The 24,560-nt window shown below is 35.8% G+C and overlaps 3 protein-coding genes across 3 annotated transcripts; 1 reads left to right on the forward strand and 2 right to left on the reverse strand.

Annotated features, from left to right (window-relative positions):
- The first annotated feature begins 4,010 nt into the window (after positions 1-4,010).
- LOC133882424 (ras-related protein Rab7) lies at positions 4,011-8,424 on the forward strand. Its single transcript, XM_062321598.1, has 7 exons — positions 4,011-4,225; positions 4,570-4,596; positions 4,725-4,824; positions 6,545-6,691; positions 6,818-6,898; positions 7,016-7,161; positions 8,110-8,424. Exons 1-7 carry the CDS (start codon positions 4,173-4,175, stop codon positions 8,174-8,176), a joined length of 621 nt encoding a protein of 206 aa, XP_062177582.1. The 5' UTR covers positions 4,011-4,172; the 3' UTR covers positions 8,177-8,424.
- Positions 8,425-8,583: 159 nt separating this feature from the next.
- LOC133881981 (putative HVA22-like protein g) lies at positions 8,584-11,629 on the reverse strand. The gene is made up of 6 exons (XM_062321062.1): positions 11,601-11,629; positions 11,409-11,507; positions 11,079-11,135; positions 9,871-9,934; positions 9,580-9,786; positions 8,584-8,784 (listed from the first exon to the last, which is right to left on the reverse strand). Exons 1-6 carry the CDS (start codon positions 11,627-11,629, stop codon positions 8,584-8,586), a joined length of 657 nt encoding a protein of 218 aa, XP_062177046.1.
- Positions 11,630-14,921: 3,292 nt separating this feature from the next.
- On the reverse strand, positions 14,922-22,050 carry LOC133881572 (SWI/SNF complex subunit SWI3D). Its single transcript, XM_062320524.1, has 7 exons — positions 21,353-22,050; positions 19,367-19,893; positions 18,072-18,734; positions 17,556-17,722; positions 16,658-17,457; positions 16,058-16,248; positions 14,922-15,969 (listed from the first exon to the last, which is right to left on the reverse strand). Exons 1-7 carry the CDS (start codon positions 21,786-21,788, stop codon positions 15,595-15,597), a joined length of 3,159 nt encoding a protein of 1,052 aa, XP_062176508.1. The 5' UTR covers positions 21,789-22,050; the 3' UTR covers positions 14,922-15,594.
- Between the last annotated feature and the right edge of the window lie 2,510 nt (positions 22,051-24,560).

Raw genomic sequence — 24,560 nt, forward strand, 5'->3', positions numbered from 1 at the left:
TAAAAATATAATATATATGCATTGCTAGCTACGAACAGAATATATATATATATATATATATATATCGGTACGGTTAAACTTAAACCATATCATGAAAAAAAAACGATTGTGCATTTGATTCAGAACCTTTTCAAAAGCATAATATATGATCTGTAATTGTCACTTATCTAGACCCGAAGTGAAGAAAAAAATAAAAACAATATTAATGCCAATGAAAAATATTAATTTACAAAAACACCATGCATATTGTCCAAGGTGAATTAAGAAAAATATTTAATTATTTTAATATTTTAGCACATGATCCGCTGTGAAATTCCGTCTATTCAAATCAAAAGGTCAATTTGTTTAGTGATAGTAGCCAGAAAAATACAAGAAAAAAATATATATTTTACTCCTCCGAAATTGTACATCTCTTTTGATTTTGCCTTTAATATTTAAAAAATTGCAATATATATATCCTTACCAAATTTCTATAATTGTCAATATAGGCATTCCGTTTATAAAATCCATATTTTTTTTTTTATTAAAAAAAAAAGAAAAAGAATTGATCTAAATTGAAAAAAATAGAACACCATAAACATAAACATAACTTTATTTATAGATAATTGTCATGTACATCACATTGTTCTTTAGACTAGCTATAACTACTCTCTATACACATATTCAAAAAGCTAAGGCCGCCACTAATATATAGCGAAGCCCCTAATTAACCTGGATGATTCTCCACATTTGTCCAGCCTATCCCAAAAATTAAGACGTTTCCCAAACCTTCGGGGTAGTAGTTTAGATGATTAATGTAGGGCTATCCTTCACCCGCTGTAGCTATTTCTGTAAAATTTATCAATTTACATGTGAAAATTGCGAGTCAAAGCTAGACTCGATCAGTAAACGAAGGCAACCAATCAATATCATGTGTGATCATGTGATCGGCCCTATTTGATTTAAAACTTCTATCTCTTTTGTTTATCAAAGTGATTTAAAATGCAAAGTTGTTCTTAAAATTAAGTAATTTTTTCTTTCACGATATATGCGCACAAGGCTTTTAGAAAATTAACGTGACAACACACCTTTTGCGAAAAACGTTAATGTAAAAACTTATTTATTAACATTAAAACAAGAGAGAGACTTTTCCTTCGTACCATATTATAAAATTGAAAATTCTTAGCATTTTTCTTTCTAATATCATATCAAAGCATATATAACGGTTTACATGAGGTGGTTTCGACTATCCAATTTAGCAATATGGGGCTGGCTTTTTAATACATGCTTTATTAACTCAAACATGCTTTACCAAATAGTTAGAGAGAGGTTTTGGCTATTTCTATTAGGTTAAATGGGCATACGAGTGGTTTGGCCACCTCTAAGAGCACTAGCAACAGATTCTCAACCATTTTCTCTATATTTAAGGAACAAAACTATTTTTTACTTCCTTATAAAAAAACAGCTCACAATAGATTTCCTTACCTTTCTTTATATCAATTAAATATTATTTTATATTCTTATTTTATTGTTTTTTTCTCTTTCATACTTTTATATTTTTATTCATTTTTATCTTCTTGTTTTTATCTTGATTCCAGAAGCATCGTCGCCTGGGTCTTCACCTCAGCCCAGTCCTCACTTCATCAAGTCTCCATCTCCGACGGCGACCTCACCGCCAAGCTCGTCCCCAAGGCTCCACAATGAGCAAGACTTGACCAAAATCGCCTTCCATACGGCAAATAATGATTTGCCTGAATGTCCTGCGGAGTTGATGATTTGCTTAATTACATAAATCGCCTTCCATATGAAAAAGGATCCTCTTATTCCTCTCTATTTCTCTCTCTCTCTCTCCGACACACATACACACTCTATCTTTCTTTGGTTCTGTAAAATCAAATGGCTATGAAGCGGTGATGATGATTTCAGCGTGTAAAATCAGGCATTGGGAGACGACACCATGTCTTGGCGGGGCGACTCTGAGCATCCTGTGTGAAAAATGACTGTTGGGAGGTGGGTATGGGCCGGCAATGGGAGATTTGGTGGGCGAGGAGGTGGCGGGGGTGGATATGGAGGAGGTGGGTATGGCCGGCGGGAGGAGGCGCACGAGTATCAGGATGAGAGAGAAAAGTGTGAATGAGGAGTGAGGATGTTCGTTGCAGTGATTATGTGAATAAAATATTCGATTGGGTAGCACTGTTGCTACCCAAGCAGATTATCTAAATAGAGGGTGATTATTGTAGAACGTTTTTTGAGAGTTTTTGTAAAATTTTTCCTATATTTAGGGAAGAGAATCAATATAGGGAAACTGCTACTAGTGCTCTTATATTGGTTCCCTTCCCTATATTTAGGGAAAATTTCATGAAAAATATTAAAAAACCTCCAACAGCAGATACCCTATATTTAGATGAGGGGGTTGGGAATAAATAGTAATTCCCTATGTATTATTTTAATATAAAAAAGTATATTTTATTGATATAGGGAAAAGAGAAAAAGTAGGAAAGAGAGAAGAATAATAAAATAAGAATAAAAAAAATAATATTTAATTGATATAGGAAAAGGTAATGAAATCTATTGTAGAGTATTTTTTTATAGGGAAGCAAAAAGTAATTTTGTTATCTAAATATAGGAAAAATGGTTGAAAATCTGCTGCTAGTGTTTTAAGTGCCAATAGAGAAGTAGTTGGGCCTACTCTCCTCCCCCCCTTTTTTTTTTGGTTATCTGTTATTTTTAAATAAAATACTAATGTGGCACATGAGACGTGTAAGTTGCTGATATGAATGGAAGTATCAATTACTTGTATGAGCTAGGAGTTGTCGATAAGTACCATTTGTCAAGAACTGTTTGGGTACAGAAATGAATAATTATTCAATCCGGGTTTTTTCTAAAACCCACCCACCCGCCCAAAAACCCGGATTTTGACCCGAATTTTTGAGATTACTGGTGGGACCCAGCGCAGAAAAAGTTGACTCAAAAAAATATTAATATTAATAATTTAAATCAATATAAAATAAAAGAAATTAATATTAATAATTTAAATAAAAAAAATAAAAGAAATTAAAAAAAAAAAACAGAGGGGTGGCTGCCAGCCTTGGGGGAGGCCGCGCGGCCACCCCTGACCCTTGGGGGAGGCCGCGCGGCCTCCCCCGAGTACTGGGGGTGGCCGCACGGCCACCCCCGACCCTTGGGGGTGGCCGCGCGGCCTCCCCCAACCACAGCCACCCCCACCCCCAAAGGGGTGGCTGCCAACCGGTGGCCACCCTTGCTTCATTTTTTTTTTTTTTTTTTTTTTTTTTAAAATTTTTAAATTTGATTTCAATTATTTTTTTTTTTAAAAAATTATTTATTTATTTTTATTTAAATAATCAATATATAATAAATTATTATTATTTAAATTATTATTTCACACAACTTTTCAAAATACCAATCATTATACACAACTTTTTAAACTATCAATCATTTCTTACCATTAAAATATAATATTTTTCAATCTCAAAATTCAACACCCAAACACAATTTCTTACCTCGATATTTGTAAATAGAATTAGAATTCAATTCTAATTCTCAAAATTCAATACCTAAACGCACCATACTTCTAAAAATTGAGAGAGGTAATTGATTTAGCGTAAAATTATAGGTACTAAAAAATTATTTAACCCTTTAATTAATTAGAGATTGAATTATCTTTTATTTATTTATTTTTTCCTAATTTAATGACTGAATTATCATTCATACAGTCTCAATGATTTCACCTTAGAGTAATGCTACACATCATCCCCTTGTCCTCCTTTTGTCACCCCAAAATTGATGTGGCTCTTAAAATCACCATTGAATTTTTGATATATCACTCTTGGATTTTGATCCAATGGTGATTTTAAGAGCTACATCAATTTTAGGGTGATAAAAGGAGGACAAAAGAATGATGTGTAGCATTATTCTTCACGTTATGAACTTTCACATCAAATTTGAAAAAAAAAAAAACTATTTACAGCGAAAGCTTACGAACTACCGGTCAGCCCAGCGTTCCTGACCAAACTAGAAAGCTCCGACCAGCTTCGCGTCTGGTCAGTTAGAAAGAAAAAAAAAAACAAAAAAAACAAAAAAACAGTTCGATCACAAAGCCCCCACAAAGCCCCCAAAAAGCGTCTGGTCACTCTCTTTCTCTCTGTGATCGAATCCAATTCCATATCCGTACGATGCCTTCCCGTCGAAGAACCCTCTTGAAGGTCATCATCCTTGGCGACAGCGGGTATCTCTCTCTCTCTGTATATCTGTGTGTGTGTGTGTGTGTGTGAGAGCTTTGATTGTTGAATTCTAGGTTTTAGCTGGAGAAATTTGATGGATCTTACGAGATCTTGCTTATTTTACACTGATTGATCTGTAACAGTAGAAGTTTTTGGTTCTCCGCTGACGAATTTGATTGCTTGCTTTAGTTGAGTTTGATCTAATTTATGCTATTTGCAAATCTAAATAAATATAATTTTTCTAACTTTTTTAATCATGGAAGATTTTTTAGTTTGGGTCTTATATTTCTAATACGCTTATTTAGTCTACAATTGGCTTAATAGCGTTTACGTAATTTGTGTTTTACAGGGTGGGGAAGACCTCCTTGATGAATCAGTATCCTTGGGCGCTTGATTATTGAGTTAGATATTTAATCTTTTGATTGGATTTCTCATTTGTTTTAAATAATGTGTTATGGCTCAAGAAAAGGTTTGGTGCGTTTTCCCTTGACATATTTCTAATAGATATGTAAATAGGAAGTTTAGCAATCAATACAAGGCGACAATTGGAGCCGATTTTTTGACAAAAGAAGTGCAGTTCGAAGATAGGCTGTTCACCTTACAGGTTACAGATGTGCTGATTATGTTCTTAATTGAATCATGTGTTTTTTGATATTGAGTGTGCTTGAGTTTTTAGGAATCATATCACGATTTCAAGCCGAAGATCTATATGTTTAAATCTAGTGTTTTATGTCTGCATGGGCTTGCTTTGTTATTTGTTCAATTTTTGGTTTCCATATGGGTGATTAAACTCAAAAGTAAATAGGAGAAATAGCCGCTGGTTAGGTATCTATGATTCTACTTGTATTATGAAAAAGTGTACGCTTCCTCATATATTGCTATGATAGATAAAGAAAAAACAAACCTACTTTATCAAGTTCTTGCTGACTGATGGAGGGGGGGGGGGGACATCTTACTACGAGGATTGGTAAGATGAAGGGTAGGGATACAACAATTTATAGACATTTCGTTACAAAATGAAGCATTTACAAGGTGAAAGGTCAAGGATGACCAGATGATTTTGGATCATTTCATGTTATCATTTTAATTGCATGTCGCTCAGAGAGTAAATTGTGAGGAAATTAGGGTTGCATGGTTCAGTCTCCAGAGTCTTTTTGTTAAACTTAAATCTGGCTTTGTCAATATGCAAGGGTAGGGGTATCTGTTAGTGGGTTCTGCACTGTTGAATGCGTCCAGGTGCTTTACTGCTATTTCTAGGTTTGGGAGAGTCAGATACAAGTAAAGGTGCCTCTATATGGACACTATGCAGAAGACATATAACAAACTGGACAGTTTTTTTGTCCTCAATGACCGGCAAAGTGATATCTATTAGGCCTGTAATGGTTTAACTGGTAATATTACATGTTTGGAGATTTGTATTCTATTTTGGTTTTTTAGTTACTCTCTTCCATTATGTCACTATGCACAGCAGCTCATAGTAGTTGAACAGTTGCTCTTTCCTGAGTATTACTTATCAAAAAAAAAGTTGCTCTTTCCTGAGTATTAGAAAATGCCACCTGTAATGAAACTGCTTTTTTTTTTTTTTTTTTTTTTTTTTTTTTTTTTTTTCTGCTTGTTTAGAGATGGTTTACCTTTTCTTCTTAATTCCTCACTGAACTTTTACTATGGCAATTAGAACTTCATACTTAAAATTGTTATCCGTATACTTATCACTTGAAGGGGGAAAAAAGAGAGCAAATTAATGGTCTATTTCTGGTTGCAAGTAAGTGGACTGTTCCTTTAGTTTTAGTGTTATTGCAAATGTTTACTTCCTTTCCCATGTTGTCAAACAAGAAGAGGGGTTTTGACCTCTGAGTTTCTTTTATATCTCTGCACCATATGTAAATTTTTTTTGTTAGTATTTTAGTTAAGAACTGCTTATATTGCTTTTCAAACATGTTCTCAAATTAAATTGTTGAGGACAAAGAACTAAAACTCTCCAATAAACTAAGAATGTGATTGATTGTCCATTGTTCTTCGGTTGTGACCGCGATGTTTGAGTTCCTCTTCTCGGATCCATCAAGAACGAGCTGATGACTACAGGGGAAGCAGCTGACTGCAGTCCCTGCGTTTTTGGGACAATTGGTCATTACATAATTGCTGCTTCGATATTGTAATCGATGTAAACAGTATCCATTTGTGTATCGCATTAAGTTATATACTTTCTCTGGAGTGCAAGTTATGTCTTTAGTTTGGCTTGCCACTTGTATCATTTGATGTCCTGAGGGTAACCTTTATGTGCTTCTGCAGTGGAGATTCATTATGCATTCTTTTGTTTCTGGCAGATCTGGGATACAGCTGGCCAGGAAAGATTCCAAAGCCTAGGTGTTGCTTTCTACCGGGGCGCTGATTGCTGTGTTCTTGTATATGATGTTAATTCAATGAAATCATTTGACAACCTTAACAACTGGAGAGAGGAATTCCTTATTCAGGTTTGCCATTTGTTTTTGTGATTTTTTTTTTTAAAAAAAGTTACATCCTTTACGAATCCTCCTGTGGTTTCTTAAATGAAAGTAAAGGTTTGAACTTGTGGCAATGATATGAGAAACCGTATGCAGGCAAGTCCTTCAGATCCAGAAAATTTCCCATTTGTTGTTCTAGGAAACAAGGTCGATATAGATGGTGGAAATAGTAGAGTGGTATGTATGTCCTTGAAATTATCGTCTTCTTTCTTTTTCCCTCTCACTCGCACGCTCTTATGATGTTGATACCTTTTGTATTCGAATACAACATGTGTATTTTTATTAATTTTCCAGGTTTCGGAGAAAAAGGCTCGAGCTTGGTGTGCATCAAAAGGAAATATTCCATACTTTGAGACCTCTGCCAAGGAGGGTATTAATGTGGAAGAAGCTTTCCAGTGCATAGCTAAGAATGCCCTGAAGAGTGGAGAGGAGGAAGAAATGTAAGCTGAAAAACCGAACTCTATTTTCACATGCAGTCACATACACGTGCTTTGGTTTTTGTTCTTCATACTGTTTAGGAATGTAGATTTATTATATCACCAGCTTAATTGTTTCCTCTTAGAATAGAAATGCCACCAAATTAATTTATGAAAAATTATTTAAAACATCTATTAGCTACATATTTTTGGGTTTAAAATATTGGCTGCATATTGCTTCTGTGGTCTGCAGAAAGCATCCCTTTCAATGTTTCATCTGCTTCCATGATGAGATGTAATGACAGTTTCTTTCGTTGCCTGGTGATTTATGATTAATGGTGGGCATTTGTAGATTCATCCTTCTACCAATTATTCTAGTTTAAATATTTCACTTAAACTTAAATTGGTTCCTTTACCATTATAAAATTTCATCTCACGACTACAAGAACCTCGTAGATAGTCAAAATTGCTTCAGCATGATGTCCTTATTTTGATTTGAATCTGTATATTAGTTACTCAGCTATTGGAATTTTTTTCTTTTTCTTTTTTTGATGAATAATAATTTCACTAAACCAAAGTAGAAGTACAAAAGATATGCCAATACATAGTAACCGTAACGCTACTGAAACTAGCTGCAAATAAAACACGACTATCTAAATTAGCACAATCAGACTCTATCAGAAATACAAAGAGGAAACTCTACAGAGACAAACAATAGCTCTGTTCTGAATAGTGTTTTTGCTCGGCTGTTAAAATTTCACCATCTCATTATATGAATTGCTGAAATAAGCAAAGAGTACCTTTGCAGATGGCACTTGTTCTAAGGATACATGATTCGCCAAAATTGAACGTGTTAACAGTATTTATTCCAGAGTTGCTATTAGATCACAATATCTTTCTGGACAATTAAATGTGATACTAATTTCACTTTTGATCCTTGTTCTTCTGGTTGGGATTTTCTGCATTATGAAGATACTTGCCGGACACCATTGATGTTGCGAGCAGCAGTCAGCAGCGATCAACTGGTTGCGAATGCTAAATATATTGCCTGATTTTTTTCAGTTAAATAAATCATCTTTAGAAGTACTGAAAACGATTTGGTCCATTAAACCATTTTGATTGGTATGTACGAGGCTATGCTGTACATTAGTGTGTGTGAAACAAATTGGTCCATTAATCTTGGTTGGATTTGGTTATTGTTGCCTTTGTGTAAGTGCTGCTTTATTTGATCAAGTTACGTTGTATTGTTGACATTCAAAATTGAAGATTATTTCCATGTTTTAGCTACTATATCAACTATGAAGATATTGAATTCTTTGAACAAAATATGTTCAATAGAAATTTTTTAGATATGGAATTGGAGAGTAGGGAAATAATTTTCTTTATAAGAGTTGTTGTCAGTGTGTAGAGTCGCTACCACCTGGTATGTTGCCTCGTGAATGCCATCTACATGCTCGACATTGGATCGGGATTCCTTGCAATCTCCTTGTTTATTCCTTGCAATTGTGAGAGGCTTTTGATGGGGCTATCTGCCTGAACTACCTGAGCTCTTGTTTGGGGCAGGTAGGCCTTAAGTGGGCATCTCTCAATTGTAGCAATTGCAGGGGACCCCGGTTTCCCGACGTCACCAACTAGACAACTACTCTGCTGAAACATCATTGAGTGCTTCATAGTTTACCAGTTCATTAGTGTTGACGGCATGACCTACCAGTGTTAACATCAGCCCCAAGAAGTTCGGGCACAAGCAGCAATTGCCTTGCCACCGTTCTAGCCTCCTTGCATGACGGTGCAATCCGCCATTACTCAAATTCTGGTAGTACAATTTTAACTACAGCACTTAAAATGCACAGGGGGAGTCTTTGAACTGCTATGGAACAATAATGCTTCGAAAATTTGAGTTCTTTTACGTAGAGTTCAGGGCTTTCAATTAATCCTATATACTATCTTACGTGAAGTTAAAATATTAATTTGAATGATTAAATTTTATTATTTCTTATTAGGTTAAACTCGTGGGATAATTGGTAATTTAACATGGTACAAGAATGTCCTAAATTCCAACTACTTTAAGCCCAATAGTAAATTAAGCATATACAAGAAAAGACAATGGCTTTGTTTGTTAATGTATTTTGGGGTTGTTTTTTTGTTTTGGGTTTGAAAAAGTATTGACATAATGGTGAAAACAATTTTGAATGTTTTGCTAGTATTTTGTATTTTGGGTGGTTTGTTAATGTCTTTGTTTTGAGAATAAAAAATAAAAGAAAGAAAGAAGAAAAATTTAACAAACAAAGCCAATAATTATTGACCAAACAAAACATTGATATATTAGAACAAGTATAAACATTTTTTCTACATGAATGAGCAAAATAAACATCATTATCTTGATTTCATTAACAAATAACCTCAAGACCTCATCATGAGCTATTTCTCCTTATCCACGAGTACTTGATTAGAGTGAGGTTGAGCTGTTGATCGAGAAGAAACATATTGCAAAATCTCAAAAAATCTTGCCTGACCATAACTCAGAGCCTTCTGCCAATAAAAAATTGCAATATCCACAGCCTTAACCCTCAACTCCGATAGGTTACGATCAATTTCCGGTTCATGTTTTGCCAAATAGGGCCTGAAGGAGTTATAAACATATATTGTTCCCTAAAGCAGTTGAAGAATTATTGTTAGAATAACTAGTGCAAAGGCATAAGATAAATTAACCAAAATAGTTTTGTAAATATATACCTTTGTTTTAGGATACCATAGATATATAAAGAGCGCCAACTTCGCTTCATTGTACATTGGTAACCTTCATAAAGTGTTAGAATGTTAATTAAATTATCAAATCGACCGTTTCTTATAAGTTTAAACTTTCGAAATAAGTAGTAGTTTAACATGATATTAAAGTAATAGTCCTGAGCGTTAATGTATTAACTTCATACAAACTTTCACACCACTCATTTGTAGACAATACATCAACATATAACACATCAATTAAAGAAAAAAAAAATCAATCTGATGAAATAGCCCGCATATCGAGAGCTATAACAGATAATTATGCAGCATATATTATGGATTAATTTGATACCAACAGATGATAAGGCAGGGCAACAACCCTGAGCAATGCCATAATTTGAAGTTTGATTGAGATAAGATGACATATATGGATTGCAGATTATGTGGAGATTATATTATTATCACTTTACTTGAAAATTCAAATTGTATAGTTAACATTATTAGTTGTATATGGATACAAACTCCTTTTATATATGGTTTTTGGTTCAATAATTTGTTCACAAAGTTCAAACATTGTCTCCGATCTTCAATTTCAATTAAATTGTTGCGTTTTACTTATTAAGGAAGAGTTTTTGAGTCCACATTAGTTAAATGATTAAATAAATTATTTCCTGTTAGTTTAAACTTTTAAAATAAATTGTGTTTAACACGAAGCAAGATAAAATAAAAAACACAACCATCAAGAAACCAAAAATAGATGCAAGGAGGGCTTTACGGGTTGTAAACTTTAGTCGCGAATTGGGCTTCTATAAGATTATTTTGGAAGGTGATGCTCTCCAAATAATGCAGACTCTAGAAAATGAGGGTAGTAATTGGTACATATATGACCATCTAATTGAGGAGACAAGGGCGGGGTATTGCAAAATATGCAGAAGATGAAGATTTATCATGTCAGATGTAGTTTAAATGGTGCGGCTTATCAACTTGCAAATGTAGCTTTATCTATGAGAGATGCACATGTTTTTCTAAAGTAAACTCCCCATTGTATTTCTGATATTATCGTTGTTGAGCATGTATTTAATTTATCTATTTATAAGATGCGCTTGATTCCATTCATAAAATAAAAAAATAAAAAAAATAAAAAAAGATGCATGGAGTAACATAAATATGAAAACAAACTTATTTGTGGTAGCTAGGCTTGAAGACTTCATACATACCATGAAATAAAAGTATCCCCAACTCTCTCAAAGACGGTAAGCATAGCAACTATAATCCTACAAAATTATAAGATGCTGTTAGAATATAAATTAATCATATTCTATCCACTTAAATTTCTTGAAATAAGTAGTAGAGCAAAGATTCTGGTTCAAATCTTATTTTCGTCATTTACCTCGCATTTCAATTAAATATTATATGAGTTGGATCTCACAAATTAAAAAAAAAAGTTTAAGCCCGGTCGTGAGCGGGAGTGCTAAAACTAAAATTAGTTGTTAATGAAGATGCTACCACAAGAGGAAGAGGTATATATATATATATACACAGCATACCAGTAACGGCACCAAAACAGAAGTTGCTCAATCTCTGGCTCATTCTTCTCCAAAGATTTGAAGCAGTTATAAGCCGGATAAGCATAACCAAAAACCAGCCTGCGAAAATTCAGCTTTCCCGTGAACCAAGCAAAATATTTGGACGAGAGAAAATGAAAAAATACTTAAATTTTGATTCACTTTGTTACTTACACAAGGGCTCTTGCAAGAAAAGACCCCATCATTTTGACTCCTCGAAAAAAGTTGGTGCATTTATTTGTCGAGACTTTATGAAAAGAATTAATTAAGCCTGAAATTATTAAGAGAAATCAGTAGAGTTCCTGACAAGTTTGAATTCCGATCGATTATGGAAAAGTTTTTGTTTGTATTTCTGTTTTCCGTGTTCTCGAGACAAACATATGAACAGACAATTCAAAAAAGACGACAAAATGCAAGAACAGTTTTCACGTTTATATCACATCGAGACACTTTTTCAAACTAATTAAAAACAAAAACACAATATCAAACATGCATTGCACGTAAGAGGATAACAAGATACAAAATTTCGAGAAGGCTTGAGAAGTGGTAGTAAAAATTAAAGCAATTACAATATTGCTAATTAATCTTTCACCTTATACTTCAAACACCCAAAATAGAGAGAGAAATGAAAAAAAGGAAGTAGTATGTATGGAGGAAATAGATCGAGAACCAAAGCAGAATCGGAAGACAAACATTGTAAGCAAATAGGATAGAAAAAAACAAGACGAAAGTACGTACAAGATGAGACAGAAAGAGAGTCTGAGAATGGGAAGCAGTTCGTATTTACGTCAACAGCTTCAAAATGAAGAGGAAACCGTTCGTCTTTTGATATATATATATATATATATATATATATATATATATATATATATATATACATATGTATGGAACGCCGCGAAGAGAGAGAGAGAGAGTAGTGGTCCTCTCGGTTGCCGTCGATGTGTGCCATATCGACAACTATCAGATTACACGGCTCATAGTTTCTCGGTGAGGCTCGGTTTAAGATTGACGTCGCTACTAGCGCTAAAACGCTGTCTATAAGATATATATTAAAAGAGAACATTCCATAAAAAAAAAATTAAATAGTTGGTTTAGCTTTGCGATTTAAAAATAATAATTTTAAGACGTGTGGTTTGAAAATTTGTGATTTTTTAAAAATGCAGTTAAGCGAATGAAAATGCATATTTTTTATGTTTTCAAATTGTAATTTTTTAAAAATGTAATCCCAAACGTCCATAAGGGTCCGTTTGGATTTGCAATTTTAAAATGTGCGATTTGAAAAAGTGATTTTAAAAAACACAGTTAAACGTTTGGCAAATCGCAGTTTGACATTTAAAATCGCACGTTAGTCTTTTAAAATTCTGCGTTTTAAAAAAAGTATCTCATTGTCTGCGATTTGAAAAACCAATTTTCTGCGTTTCAGATCACAATTTTTTAAAAACGCAGATCTTAAACAGTTCATTTTCTGCGATTTGATTTAAAATCATATTTTCTTTTTTAAGAAATCGCAATTTCAAACACATCCTAAGTCACTTACGGCGATGCCTATGAGATATTAAGTATTTAAGTTGCCTACACGTCCCAAATCCTCCAATCCTTCAAAACAAAAAACAAAAAAAGACAATTTGGGTTTATGAAAATTTAACTTGGCCTATTAAATTAGAGAAATGCTATTTAGTAGACTGTTATACGATTGAGATGATGTAGCAGTAAAAATAGCCATTGGATCATTCTTTACACAAGCCCTTACTGATTCAAATGCTGATTCTCAACGCTATATCATTTTAGTTGTACGACAGTCGTATAACAGTCTATCATTTCTCATTAAATTAACGTGCTCAAATGCATATGAGAATTACATGTATTTTTAATATAGCATGTGAGAAACATATGTCAGCATAATAGAGTGGGTTGAAATTTGAAGGATTTGACAAAAAAAAAAATTAAACAAGAGCGGTTTACTAGTACTGTTCGAGTAATGCTATAATGTGTCATTCCAAACGTCATGTGATTTTTAAAAATCACTATTGAATTTAAGATGATCATTATTACATTTTGATTAAACAATAGGGTTAAATACTCCAGAGGTACCTGAGTTTTACGTGTTTTTAAATTTAGTACCTCAGTTTCATTTCGTATCACAGGTAGTACCTGAATTTGGAAGAAAAAAACCCTAGGTAGTACCTGTCAGATTTCTCGTCCAAATTTCAACTTCTCGCCACGTGTCAACCGCTGAGGTTGACACGTGGCACCACATAAAAAAAAATTAAAAATTAAAAATTACAAAATTAAAAAAATGATTAAAATTAAAAAAAAAAAAGAAAAAAAGAAAAAAAAAAAAAGAGGGGTGGCTGAGCCACCCCCTTGGCCGGCGGACTGGGGGTGGCCGAACCACCCCCGTGGCCCTAGGGGGTGGTTCGGCCACCCTCTAGGGCCAAAACCCTTCAATTTTTTTTTTTTTAACTGTGGGGTGGCCGAACCACCCCCTATGGGATGGTTTGGCCACCCCAGACCGGCCAAGGGGGTGGCTCAGCCACCCCTCTTTTTTTTTTTCTTTTTTTTCTTTTTTTTTTTTTTAATTTTAATCATTTTTTTAATTTTGTAATTTTGTAATTTTTAATTTTTTTTATGTGGTGCCACGTGTCAACCTCAGCGGTTGACACGTGGCGAGAAGTTGAAATTTGGACGAGAAATCTGACAGGTACTACCTAGCGTTTTTTTCTTCCAAATTCAGGTACTACCTGTGATACGAAATGAAACTGAAGTACTAAATTTAAAAACACGTAAAACTCAGGTACCTCTGGGGTATTTAACCCTAAATAATAATTTAAAAGCCACATGACATTTGAAAAGATACAAAAAAGACTCTAGTCCTCCTTATAGCATTACTAGTAAACAACTCTTGTTTAATTTTGTTTTTCAAAAACAAAATTTTCCTTCAAATTTCAACCCAACCTATCAAGCTGTCGTATGTTTCTCGCATGCTATATTAAAAATACATGTAATTCTCTTATCAATTTTGCCCTTATATATATATATATATATATATATATATATATATATATATATATATATATATATATATATATATATATATATATATATATATATTTATTTATTTATTTATTTATTTTGCAAAAAGACCCAACATAAAGCCGGGGAGACCAACGGCTAGGCCACGGGTCTCCTATGGTGTTTTGTTTTTAATTTTTTATTTGATGTAGGAATATAATAGACATTTTGAGTCAAGTGTGACGAGTAGTTTAATGCTAACGGATGGAGTAAAGTGGAAGTAATTGGTAATTTGAAGGAATCGAAGGTCACTTTCGAAAGTTTGGTGAAATAATTGCAAATAAGATGTTAGGTCCAGTGAATTAAACATGTGTCAGATCTGTCTTTTTTATTTTTAGCCAAAGTTCAATATTTAATGTTTTTCCATAGAAACCAATGACTTGTGAATCCAAGGGGTTTCAATTTCAGACGCTACAGAAAAGCTCCCAGGACAAAAGAAATCAACTGAATTATGTCAAACTAATAACAAATCGAACAAGAGAGCGTAAAAGACATTCCCCAGAAGACTAAAAGCACTCTCAAGTGAAGACAGTAAGTCCGCACAGAATCTCAGGAGAAAACACACTGGCATCTATGATCTATCTAACCCTAAAAGTACATTACTCTTGAGATGTCTCATGATCTCGGAAGCCATCTATTCCGGTGAGAAGGCAGAAGATCATAAAAGAAAGAATATCACACCTAACTCAGATCATGTAGAACAAACACTACAAACATTTCTACTTCTCTCCTTCCAAATTGCGTAAACTTCTACTGCAAACATAAACCTACAAAATACAAATCGGTACTCAAGAGGGACTTGCTCTTTAAAAGTCCCATGCGCCCATGGTGTTTTCTCTCTGTTTTTTTCTTCTCTATCCTTTCATTTGTTGACATTAATCAGAGCAAATTGGCTCAGCGAAAAACTCTCAGAACCCAAGCCCTTAACTCATGTGAACCAGCTACAATCTTCTCAAGTTGGACTAAGTTGTATTCAGCCAACCATGTCTTCACCAAGTTTAATAGCAACAACAAAAATGGGTACTCACTTGGCAAAGCTGCTACTGCATTAGTAGGGGATAAGAATGAATGAAAATCTCTCATATGTCCTCAAAGTCTACTTTGTCCCAACTGAATAAAGCTTGTCCTGGCCGGGTGGCCCAACTGAACTTCCGGCCGCTGTATTGGATGCAAATGGGTTTGAAGGACTAGAAGCCACTGTCCCCATGGGTCTTAAAATTGGTGGCCTTTGGGATGTCATGCTCATTGGCATCCTTGCAACTGAGTTTGCAAAATTTGTGGCAATTCTGTTGGTAGGCAATGAAGGTGGCATTGCTCTAGATGACGAAGCTGGTGCACCAAGTCGGGCTGCAATTATCTGTGCCCGCTCATGGTAAAGCCTCTGCCTAGACCTGTCCAATTGCTCCCTTACCCTCATTAGCACATGTTCCATCTCATTAAAGAAAGCTAACTTGGTTTCCAACTTATGCAACTGCAACAAATGGAAACCACCATAAAGTCAAACTCTGAAAATCAACAATACACTGGAAAAATGAGAGCCAGTTTGGCTGTGAGATTACCTGCTTTTCTATCAAAAATGCAGCAAGTTGTCGGATATGGTCTTCTTCCTGGTTTGCAAGAAGTTTTCCCTTAACTGCTGCCGCGGAAACTGCAGTAATTGCAGCACGCTTTACTTTATCAAATTTGTTCTCATTTTTCCTCTCTATAATCTCGGGTTTGACTATTTTACCATCTTCAATTTGGTCCTCACCTGAAAAGAAAACAATAAATTAGGAAATATAGTCATAATATCACAAATACAATCATAATTTGTTTTGCAAACTGTGCAGTCAAAGATTGCCAGGCTGATAAAGTCCTTCAATGTTTAATAAAGGATACCTTTTATCTTGCAACTCAATTTAATGCCACATATCCAACAATTCAATTATAACTAGCAGGCATTAGAATATATTTGCAAATTTTAAAAAAATTTCCTGACAAACTTCCAAAAATCATGTTACGCTCACACCATTCTCTTGCATGCATTTTCTCCATCCTACCATTTCATCCCACTCCAAACCAACTTGTGTACACGTTCTTCCTTCCTATATTTGCCTAGATCTCTTGACAGTATTGCCACTAATACTACACAGTACACAGAAAGAGAGAGAGAGAGAGACCTTTACTTGCTCCCTTGTCGACCACTGAAATAGTTGTAACTGGTTGCTGAGACGCATTCTTTTCGGATGGCAGAGAATCAGACACCATAACTACATCCTTCGGTGCCTCTGTAGTTTGAGAGGGTTCCTCCACTGATTTTTTTGTAACTGGTTGCTGAGGTTCATTCTTTTCGGATGGCAGAGAATCTGAAACCATATCTACATCCGTTGATGCCTCAGTAGGTTGAGGCTTTCCAACAGAACTGGTTGTCACTGGTTGATCCGGCCCATTCTTTTCCAAGGGCAGAGAATCAGACAACATATCTGCGTCCCTCGGTGCTTCTGTAGGTTGTGGTGGCTCTCTCACTGAATCTGATGGAACTGGTTGCTGAAGCTCATTCTTTTCGGCTGATGGAGAATCAGAAACCATATGTACATCTTTTAATGCCTCTGCAGGTTGAGAAGGCTCTCCTACCGAAGTTCTCTCTTGTGGCTCCTCCCCAGAGCTTGGTGGAAGCTCCACCTTGGATGTTAAATTGTCTGATTCCTTCATAGTACTTTGTGGGTGGTCTTTTGGAACATCTGAATTGCTAGTATCATCCAAATTATGTCGTCTAACTTCCTCACAAGAAGCTTTAACATCTTGTTCCTTTGCAGCATGTGGTTTCCCAGTGGATTCACCATTCTGAGTTTCTTCAGGAGCACAATCTTTAATTTTCTTGTTATTGTGGCCATTAGATAAATCTGTGTCATCCAACACTGACGGTGAATTATCCCCTTTCACGTTTCTGCCTTCCAGGTTTCGATCTTCCTGAGCATCCCTGTGAACAATTTCAAGCAACACAGCAAATATCTCAATGACATCAGAATATACTCAGAAACTTCCAAAGAAATATAAGCTCCACATAAAGTATAATACCTCTCAGAACCAATCAATTCTTTCTTGTCATCTGGTGGATCTTCCAAAAGAACACAGTGTCTAGCAGCCAGCTGAATGCCAGGAGAACTGCCAGATATGGATTTTAATGAACTGTGAGCTGAAGCAATCGCAACATCAGGTCCTACCAGTCGTGCCAGAAAAACTGCCTGTAAAAGAGAGCAACTAGTGTAATATAACAAGAGTTATGGAAGGCAAAAGCGTGACTGGTATGTTTTACTCATTGAGATGTGAGATATAAAGCCTCAAGGTATTCAAAATATTCAGTACATACACATATAATTCTATATGTATAATTTTGGACATCATATTGGAATTATTTCATTTAAGTATGTTCTAAAAAGTACTTAAATGTGTTAATATGGAAATTTGGGTAGTTCAATGAGATCATTTCCATGAATTGTAGACCAGATAGATTACTTATAAATCACTGTGATGCCCTCCAAATGCGCCCTAACAGATAGGCTTTAACTTTCTCCAGATATTCATTCAACTTACCAATGCCATGGCAGGGTTTCCCACTTCAGCAAACGAAAGTTGGTTATCAGGTGCTGGAGGATAACCAACAGCTTCAAATGCTTCTCTAAGAGCCTTTAGTGCCCAGTTTTCACCCACATCCTGATCACCTTTCACTTCACTGGTCTCTTCTGGTCCCAAAGTTTCCTGATCAACATTTACTTCACTTGCATCTTCCGGCCTTGATTCCTCACCAACCTTCACTTCACTTGTATCTTCTGCATTTGAAGTTTCCATTGGGGAAGTCAGAGGCTGACCCTCGCTAGCACCAGTCTTAATTTCCTTTGATTCAGGAGCATCTTTAGGGACAGATGAATCATTATTGGTGAAAGCTGGGTCTGCAATTTCTTTGGAACTTGCATCAATATCAACATCACAATCGATAAATGTATCCTCAATTGGCATTTGAAGAAAATGCAATATACATTGCGCTTTTGTCTTTGTGGCAACATGTTCTGCAATCTCATTCCAGTTTTCTTTATAAAGTTCCAGTGCTTCAAGGAGAAGGAGCGTCTCCTGATCTGTCCATTTCCCACTGCTTAACCCAGGAGCTTCAGCAGGTTCCATGAGAATAAAATCCAATGAGGACATACCAGAACCAAATTTTCCATTATTAAAGCAATCAGAACATAGATCAAAATCTGCCTGTCAAGGATGAATGTGATCAATTAGTAGAGTTGACATTGGTGTATGGAAACTATGATTAGTGAAAATAAATAAATACATAAGTCATCAAATCTTTCTTCATCAAATAGAGGACTAATTTTTTTTTACCATTACATGAAACTCATTATATATGAAATTACATTGTCCACTACTTTATTGCTAAAAGTGGCAGATGAACGGGATTGCATCATGTATAAATGAATTCACAGATGGTGAAAGACCTTATCTAGCTGTCATTATCCAGGCCTTTTTAATTCTACGCCTCCTAAAAGTTGGGATAGTCAAAATTGTTGAGATCTCTTGGATTTACAAGAGAGAGTAGGATAAATTGACTTTTATTTATGATTCAACCACTTAAGATTTCAAAAACTTTGAAAACGATGGAAGATATATTCAAAACATCAATCCAACTCAAGCAAAACAAATATAGAGAGAGATTCTGGACATTCAAAAATACATCTCAACTCATGTAGATAGCAAGTTAAGGCAGCATTGCAGAATGGGAACTCAAACGCAAGTGAAGATTGAGTTCAACAAATTGTTTCTGTCATGATTAACATACCATATAATACAATTTTTCAAAAAGACAGAACTTTTATGGAACAACGAACCTGCTTCTGGCAATGGTAGCGCTTGCGAGAGCAATCAGCTGAACAAGAGTTGCAGTGGTACTCAACTGATGGCCCCTCGGCCCTTGCCAACTCTTCAGCAATCGCAGACTCTGGAAAAAACCCAGATGGCACAGCTGGAGTTGTCAAATTAGTCTTCGGAACAACATGCAGATACAATTCTGGTGTTTCAAAGCGAAAGAGTTTTTCAACCAAGGAATCCGTTTTAGCTGCCCCGTCATTGTCAGCACAGGGCAAAACGGAATCTGTTGGTGGGAAAGGATGGAAATTAATCAAACCCCAGTGATCCAAAAACTCCATCACCTCTTGCCTTGCTTCCAAGTCTCCAACTTCAAGCTCTGGAATGTCTTTCAATTCAATTTGTGTGTTTGGATTTGAATGGAATTTCTTCATAATCCAATTACGTATCTCCATATACATATTAGGTGTCCGAGCCTCAGACTTCCCATTAAAGAAAGAAGGCAATGTGTGCTCCTCAACAGGATGAACTTTTGTCCATGAAAACCAACCTGAAAGCCAAAAGGAGGAAATATGCTTTAATTAAAAAAAATAATAATAATTGTTTTGCCTCAAATGATCAAAACTTAAATCTGCTTTTAAAAAAAAACAAAACCTCAACATATATGCACACTTCATTTAGATCCTTAGAGCATCTGTATAGAATTCTCTATTCCTGAGCTAAAATTTGGCTAGAAAATTCACTTTTTTTTAGTTTAACTAGCAACTTTACAAAAGCATCACACAGTAAACTCTCTAAATCTCACTCTATTCTATTTAAATATAATTTTTATTCTAACCGTTTTCCCCTTTCCCAATTCTCCCATCTACCAAACAAAACCCATATCAACAAAACCTGAGATTCAGAGAAGCTTGCAAGTTTTGCTTTGGTCTTCAGATTCTGGCTCCCGCTTCTGCTTCAAGCTTCGCCTTGCACTGGTAAAAACTTGATGGATGGTAGAGTGGAAGAGAGAGAGGCAGGGCGGGGTAGTTTGGGAAAGAAAACAAAACTCAATCTAGAAATGAAATAGAAATCGCACAAAACAAACAGATCTAAAAGAACTCAACACTTTTACAACGGAATGTATTAGTTTGTGGGCTTTTGGTGCCGTTGGTGAAGAAGGATTATGTGGCGCCAAGGAGGGAGAGATGAGAGAGCGAGAGAGATGAAATGAATATAAAATGGGAGGAAATTCTTTGGCGAAAGATTTTTGTTCAGTATATTTGGAGAGGGTTCTGACAGAAGCTAAATTGGGGAGAGAACTGCCGAGCTTGATAAAGGGAGGTTTTTGTGAAATTTAGCCAAAATTTGGCTAAAACACACTTTTGAAGAGCTCAATACAGATGCTCTTAATGGAACTATACACGCTTGAGAAAAAAAGTAACTACACTTTGTTGTTTTAAAATTCAGAGACTCCAAAACAAGACGAAGACATGAAATGCAGAACTTCCTTTTCCATTCCTTTCCTCACATTTCTAGGCAACCAACCAGAGTGTATGCAACCGTTTACAAAACTATCTAATAGGAACCCTGCACAAGCATTTTCATAACAAATTCCCAACATTAAGGCTCTCTAAACTTTCCAAGATGGTGAAACTATTGGATAATCAAGAAAACAGAAACCTGAAATCAAATTCGCCTAACGCAGACGAATGTGGCTCAGCTAAAGTGAAATTCTTCACCTTTACAGAATTCAAATCAATTGTAAACAAAAGCATCAAAAAGCAAACAGAGGGAAACAAGCTTGACGTCATTTGGAACTCGAAAATTCGAATCCCAACTTAACTAAGCGTGACAAAGAGGAACTTCGTAACTAACTTAAGCTGTCGTTCTTCATTTTTGGAAAACCAAACTAACAATTGAATTCAAAATTACATTTTTCTTTCTTTTCCTCACTTTTCACAGCATCCAAACAACAAATTTCCTGCCGAAAACGTAAACAAATTAGGGTTTCAAACACCAAAACTCACCGCAATGACTGGGAACCACGTGAGCATTAGCGCCACGAGATCTGACAGCCTCAAGCTCAGCTTCCATCGCAGCCTCCAAAGCCACCAGCTCGCTCTTCTTGCTCAGCTCCTCCGCCGCAGCCGCAGCCATCGCCTGCTCATTAGGCTTCTTCGCCGGGGCCGCCGCTCCCCCCTGCGGAGCTAGAGCTGACGCGGCGAGGTTGTTGGGGCCTTGGCGCGCCCTGGTCAACGGGCCGTTGTGGATCGGAGGGTGGGACAGCGAGGCCTTCTCGCGTGTGATTCGTTTCGAAAGCGCGGATGAAAAGTTCGACGCGCCGAAGTTGCTGGCCTTTCTTTTCTGGGCCCCGGATCGGCGCCGCGACGAGGACGGCTCCGAAGCCGGCGATTCGGCGCCAACCGCCGGTGCAGTCCCGGCTTCGCTGCGCTTCTCTTCCATTACGAGGGCTCGTTCTCACTGTTTGTGATTGGAGCGTATGGTATGGTTTCAGTGCGAGTGTTCGATATACACCATTTTCTGTGGATCGTCAATGCCCAGGATTGTTTTACACCTTCCACGGAAGGTGAAAGAATTTCATTTGGTAATCGCGGGGTAGATGTGCTGGAGAAAGCAAAAATGATTCTGGGAAAAAGATTTTGTGCTTGTGTGCGGCGGTGGTGCAGGATAGTTGTTGCGGCTTCATGGATTTGGGTGGGTGTGGAGGATGGAGCGTTAATTTATGCCGTTGATTTTTTTGGGGATCCGGATCAATATCCTTGTTATCTGGAATTGTGATACTGATATCACACATGTACAGATGTACAGCAACAAATAACAGTCGATATTTACGAAACAACGGGGCAATTACGACAGTTGTTAACCGATAAATAAACTGGAACGCATATAAGAATTAAAATAAGAGAATTACTAATATACACTGGTGATGGTCCATGGTCCTCAAAATTACAAAAATAGACATAGTTATGATTGGATAAAATAACTATTCACTACGAAAAAGAATAATTGTCAAGAGAAGAATGTGATATTCTCATGTTAAAGAACAATATTCTATGGTAAGGGCATTTATATCCCGCTAGCTACTCTTTAACTAATGTAGTTCAAGTATATATATATATTTTATTTTAATTATTTACATTTTCAAAACAGTTATATCTCTTTCTTTCTTTTTTTTTTTATTTACTTTCACTATTCTATTTAAATATTATTTATTTATTCATTCTTTCCACCGTCCAACCTAATTTTTATTCATCTCATTTTGAAATGAATAATGCTACTATTCACACTCATTTCACACCGACTAACATGTTATATTTTAAATAGTTTTTAAATTTTTTTTTACTGTCTACCAAACATAAAATGTCACTTAAAATAAATTACATCAATCAATATAAAGCAAGAGTAACAAACCGATTAGGAGCGTCTACAACTATTTACCCGAATTGTAGACGATTCGGATAGGTGATTGTGAGAGACTACTTATAGGATCTACTTGACAAAAAAAAATTAGGTTGCCCAATCACTTATCCAGTCAGATGGGTTCCATAAGTGATCTCTCATAATTACCTACCTAAATCATCTACAATTTGGACAAATAATTATAAGGATCTTAACTTGTAACAAACATAGACGAAGAGTTGCCTTTTTCTTTCGCAATTCACACTTCCACCGTGCCTCCAATTCCAATTCCCAGAGTTCAACATTAAAGTAACTCACATTTTTACCATCCAAGTCACAGAGAGAGATAGATACATACACAAATAGATTATGATTCTCTCAAATTATCTGCTTGAATATGAGAGAATTCAAGTATGTGATTATGAGAGAACACTTATAAGATTTACCTGATCGGATAAGTAGTTGAACAACGCAATTCTGTCTCTCTATTACGTTAGCAAAAATTTTAGTTTGTGTTCCTGATGTACCTCGTGATCTCATGATTTAAGCTCTAAAACAGTAGGATCATTTGTTTCAGAGTATATCATTTTGACAAACACTGCACTTTGCAGAGTATAATTGCAGGAGGCAGTGACATCAGCACGGTTACCCTAACTTGGGCAATATCACTCTTGTTGAACAACCGCTATGTGTTGAAAAAGGCCTAAGATGAGCTTGATTTTCAAATGGGCAAGGAAAGAACTGTAAACGAGTTGGATATAGGTAAGTTGGTCTTCCTCCAAGCCATAGTAAAAGAGACATTATGTTTATATCCACGAGCACCACATGAATCTTTGGAGGACTGCACCATAGGAGGTTGCCGAGTCCCAAAAGGCACCCGACTAATCACAAACATTTGGAAATTCAAATAGATCCATGCATATGGTCAGATCCCATGAAGTTTGAGCCATAAAGATTTCTCACCACCCACAAAGATGTTGATGTAAGGGGTCAACATTTTGAATTGATCCCATTTGGAAGTGATAGAAGAGCATGCCTTGGAGTATCTTTTGGCCTTGTATTTAGCACTTGCTAGTTTTTTACACATGTATGAGATCTCAGCTCCCTCTAATGCACCGGTTGATATGACTGAGAGGTTTGGACTAACAAACATCAAAGCCACCCCACTTGAAGTTATAGTCATACCATGCCTACTTTCTAAGCTTTAAGGAGTAAAGATCAACCGGATTTAGATTTTCAGTAATGTAATTCAAGCTGTAGATGTGAAAGAGTTCTTATGAAGTTCACTTGTTTCGTAGAGATTCTCTCACCGTAATTCAAATAGCAAAATTGTTGGAAATATTTATCCGTCTAAAGAATAGGTCTAAGTATTGTGATCTTGATTGGGAGACCATTCATTATATTGAAAATCAAGTTCTCAATGTTGCTCGATTTGTCAAACTTCCCCTCTATGGACTCAATCCCTTCTGATGTATTGAAAAAGGGTTTTGTCATTAACAAACCCAAACATGACCTAGGCTCTTTACAAGAGGAAGCAAACTTGCTTTCTTTTCTGTTCTTTTTTTTTTTCCCTAATACTTTTTCATCTTTCTCTTTCAAATGGTACTAACAATTAAAAAAAAATGTGGGTGATGATAAAACCAATGGGACAAAGGTATATGCATGAGAATGTGATAAAAAATAAAAATAAAAATAAAAATAAAAAATAGAGTGTGATATTAATGTAATGAAAGAAAATGAGGTACCGATTGGACCTGTTGGGATTTGAACATGTGTCTCTTGTGTCGGGACAAGTATCTCAATTCCAATAAATCG

This window comes from Alnus glutinosa, chromosome 11 (assembly GCF_958979055.1).
Source record: "Alnus glutinosa chromosome 11, dhAlnGlut1.1, whole genome shotgun sequence".
NCBI lineage: Eukaryota > Viridiplantae > Streptophyta > Magnoliopsida > Fagales > Betulaceae > Alnus > Alnus glutinosa.

Coding starts and splice junctions, on each gene's coding strand:
- LOC133882424 (XM_062321598.1), top strand. CDS start 4,173: ATGCCTTCCCGTCGAAGAACCCTCTTGAAGGTCATCATCCTTGGCGAC. Junction 4,226..4,569: donor ATCATCCTTGGCGACAGCGG/GTATCTCTCTCT, acceptor TGTGTTTTACAG/GGTGGGGAAGACCTCCTTGA. Junction 7,162..8,109: donor AGTGGAGAGGAGGAAGAAAT/GTAAGCTGAAAA, acceptor TGCATTATGAAG/ATACTTGCCGGACACCATTG.
- LOC133881981 (XM_062321062.1), bottom strand. CDS start 11,629: ATGGGGTCTTTTCTTGCAAGAGCCCTTGT. Junction 11,136..11,408: donor CTGTTTTGGTGCCGTTACTG/GTATGCTGTGTA, acceptor ATAATTTTGTAG/GATTATAGTTGCTATGCTTA. Junction 9,935..11,078: donor GGGGATACTTTTATTTCATG/GTATGTATGAAG, acceptor CACTTTATGAAG/GTTACCAATGTACAATGAAG.
- LOC133881572 (XM_062320524.1), bottom strand. CDS start 21,788: ATGGAAGAGAAGCGCAGCGAAGCCGGGACTGCACCGGCGGTTGGCGCC. Junction 17,723..18,071: donor GAAACCCTGCCATGGCATTG/GTAAGTTGAATG, acceptor TCTCTTTTACAG/GCAGTTTTTCTGGCACGACT. Junction 16,249..16,657: donor CGACAAGGGAGCAAGTAAAG/GTCTCTCTCTCT, acceptor TTTTCTTTTCAG/GTGAGGACCAAATTGAAGAT.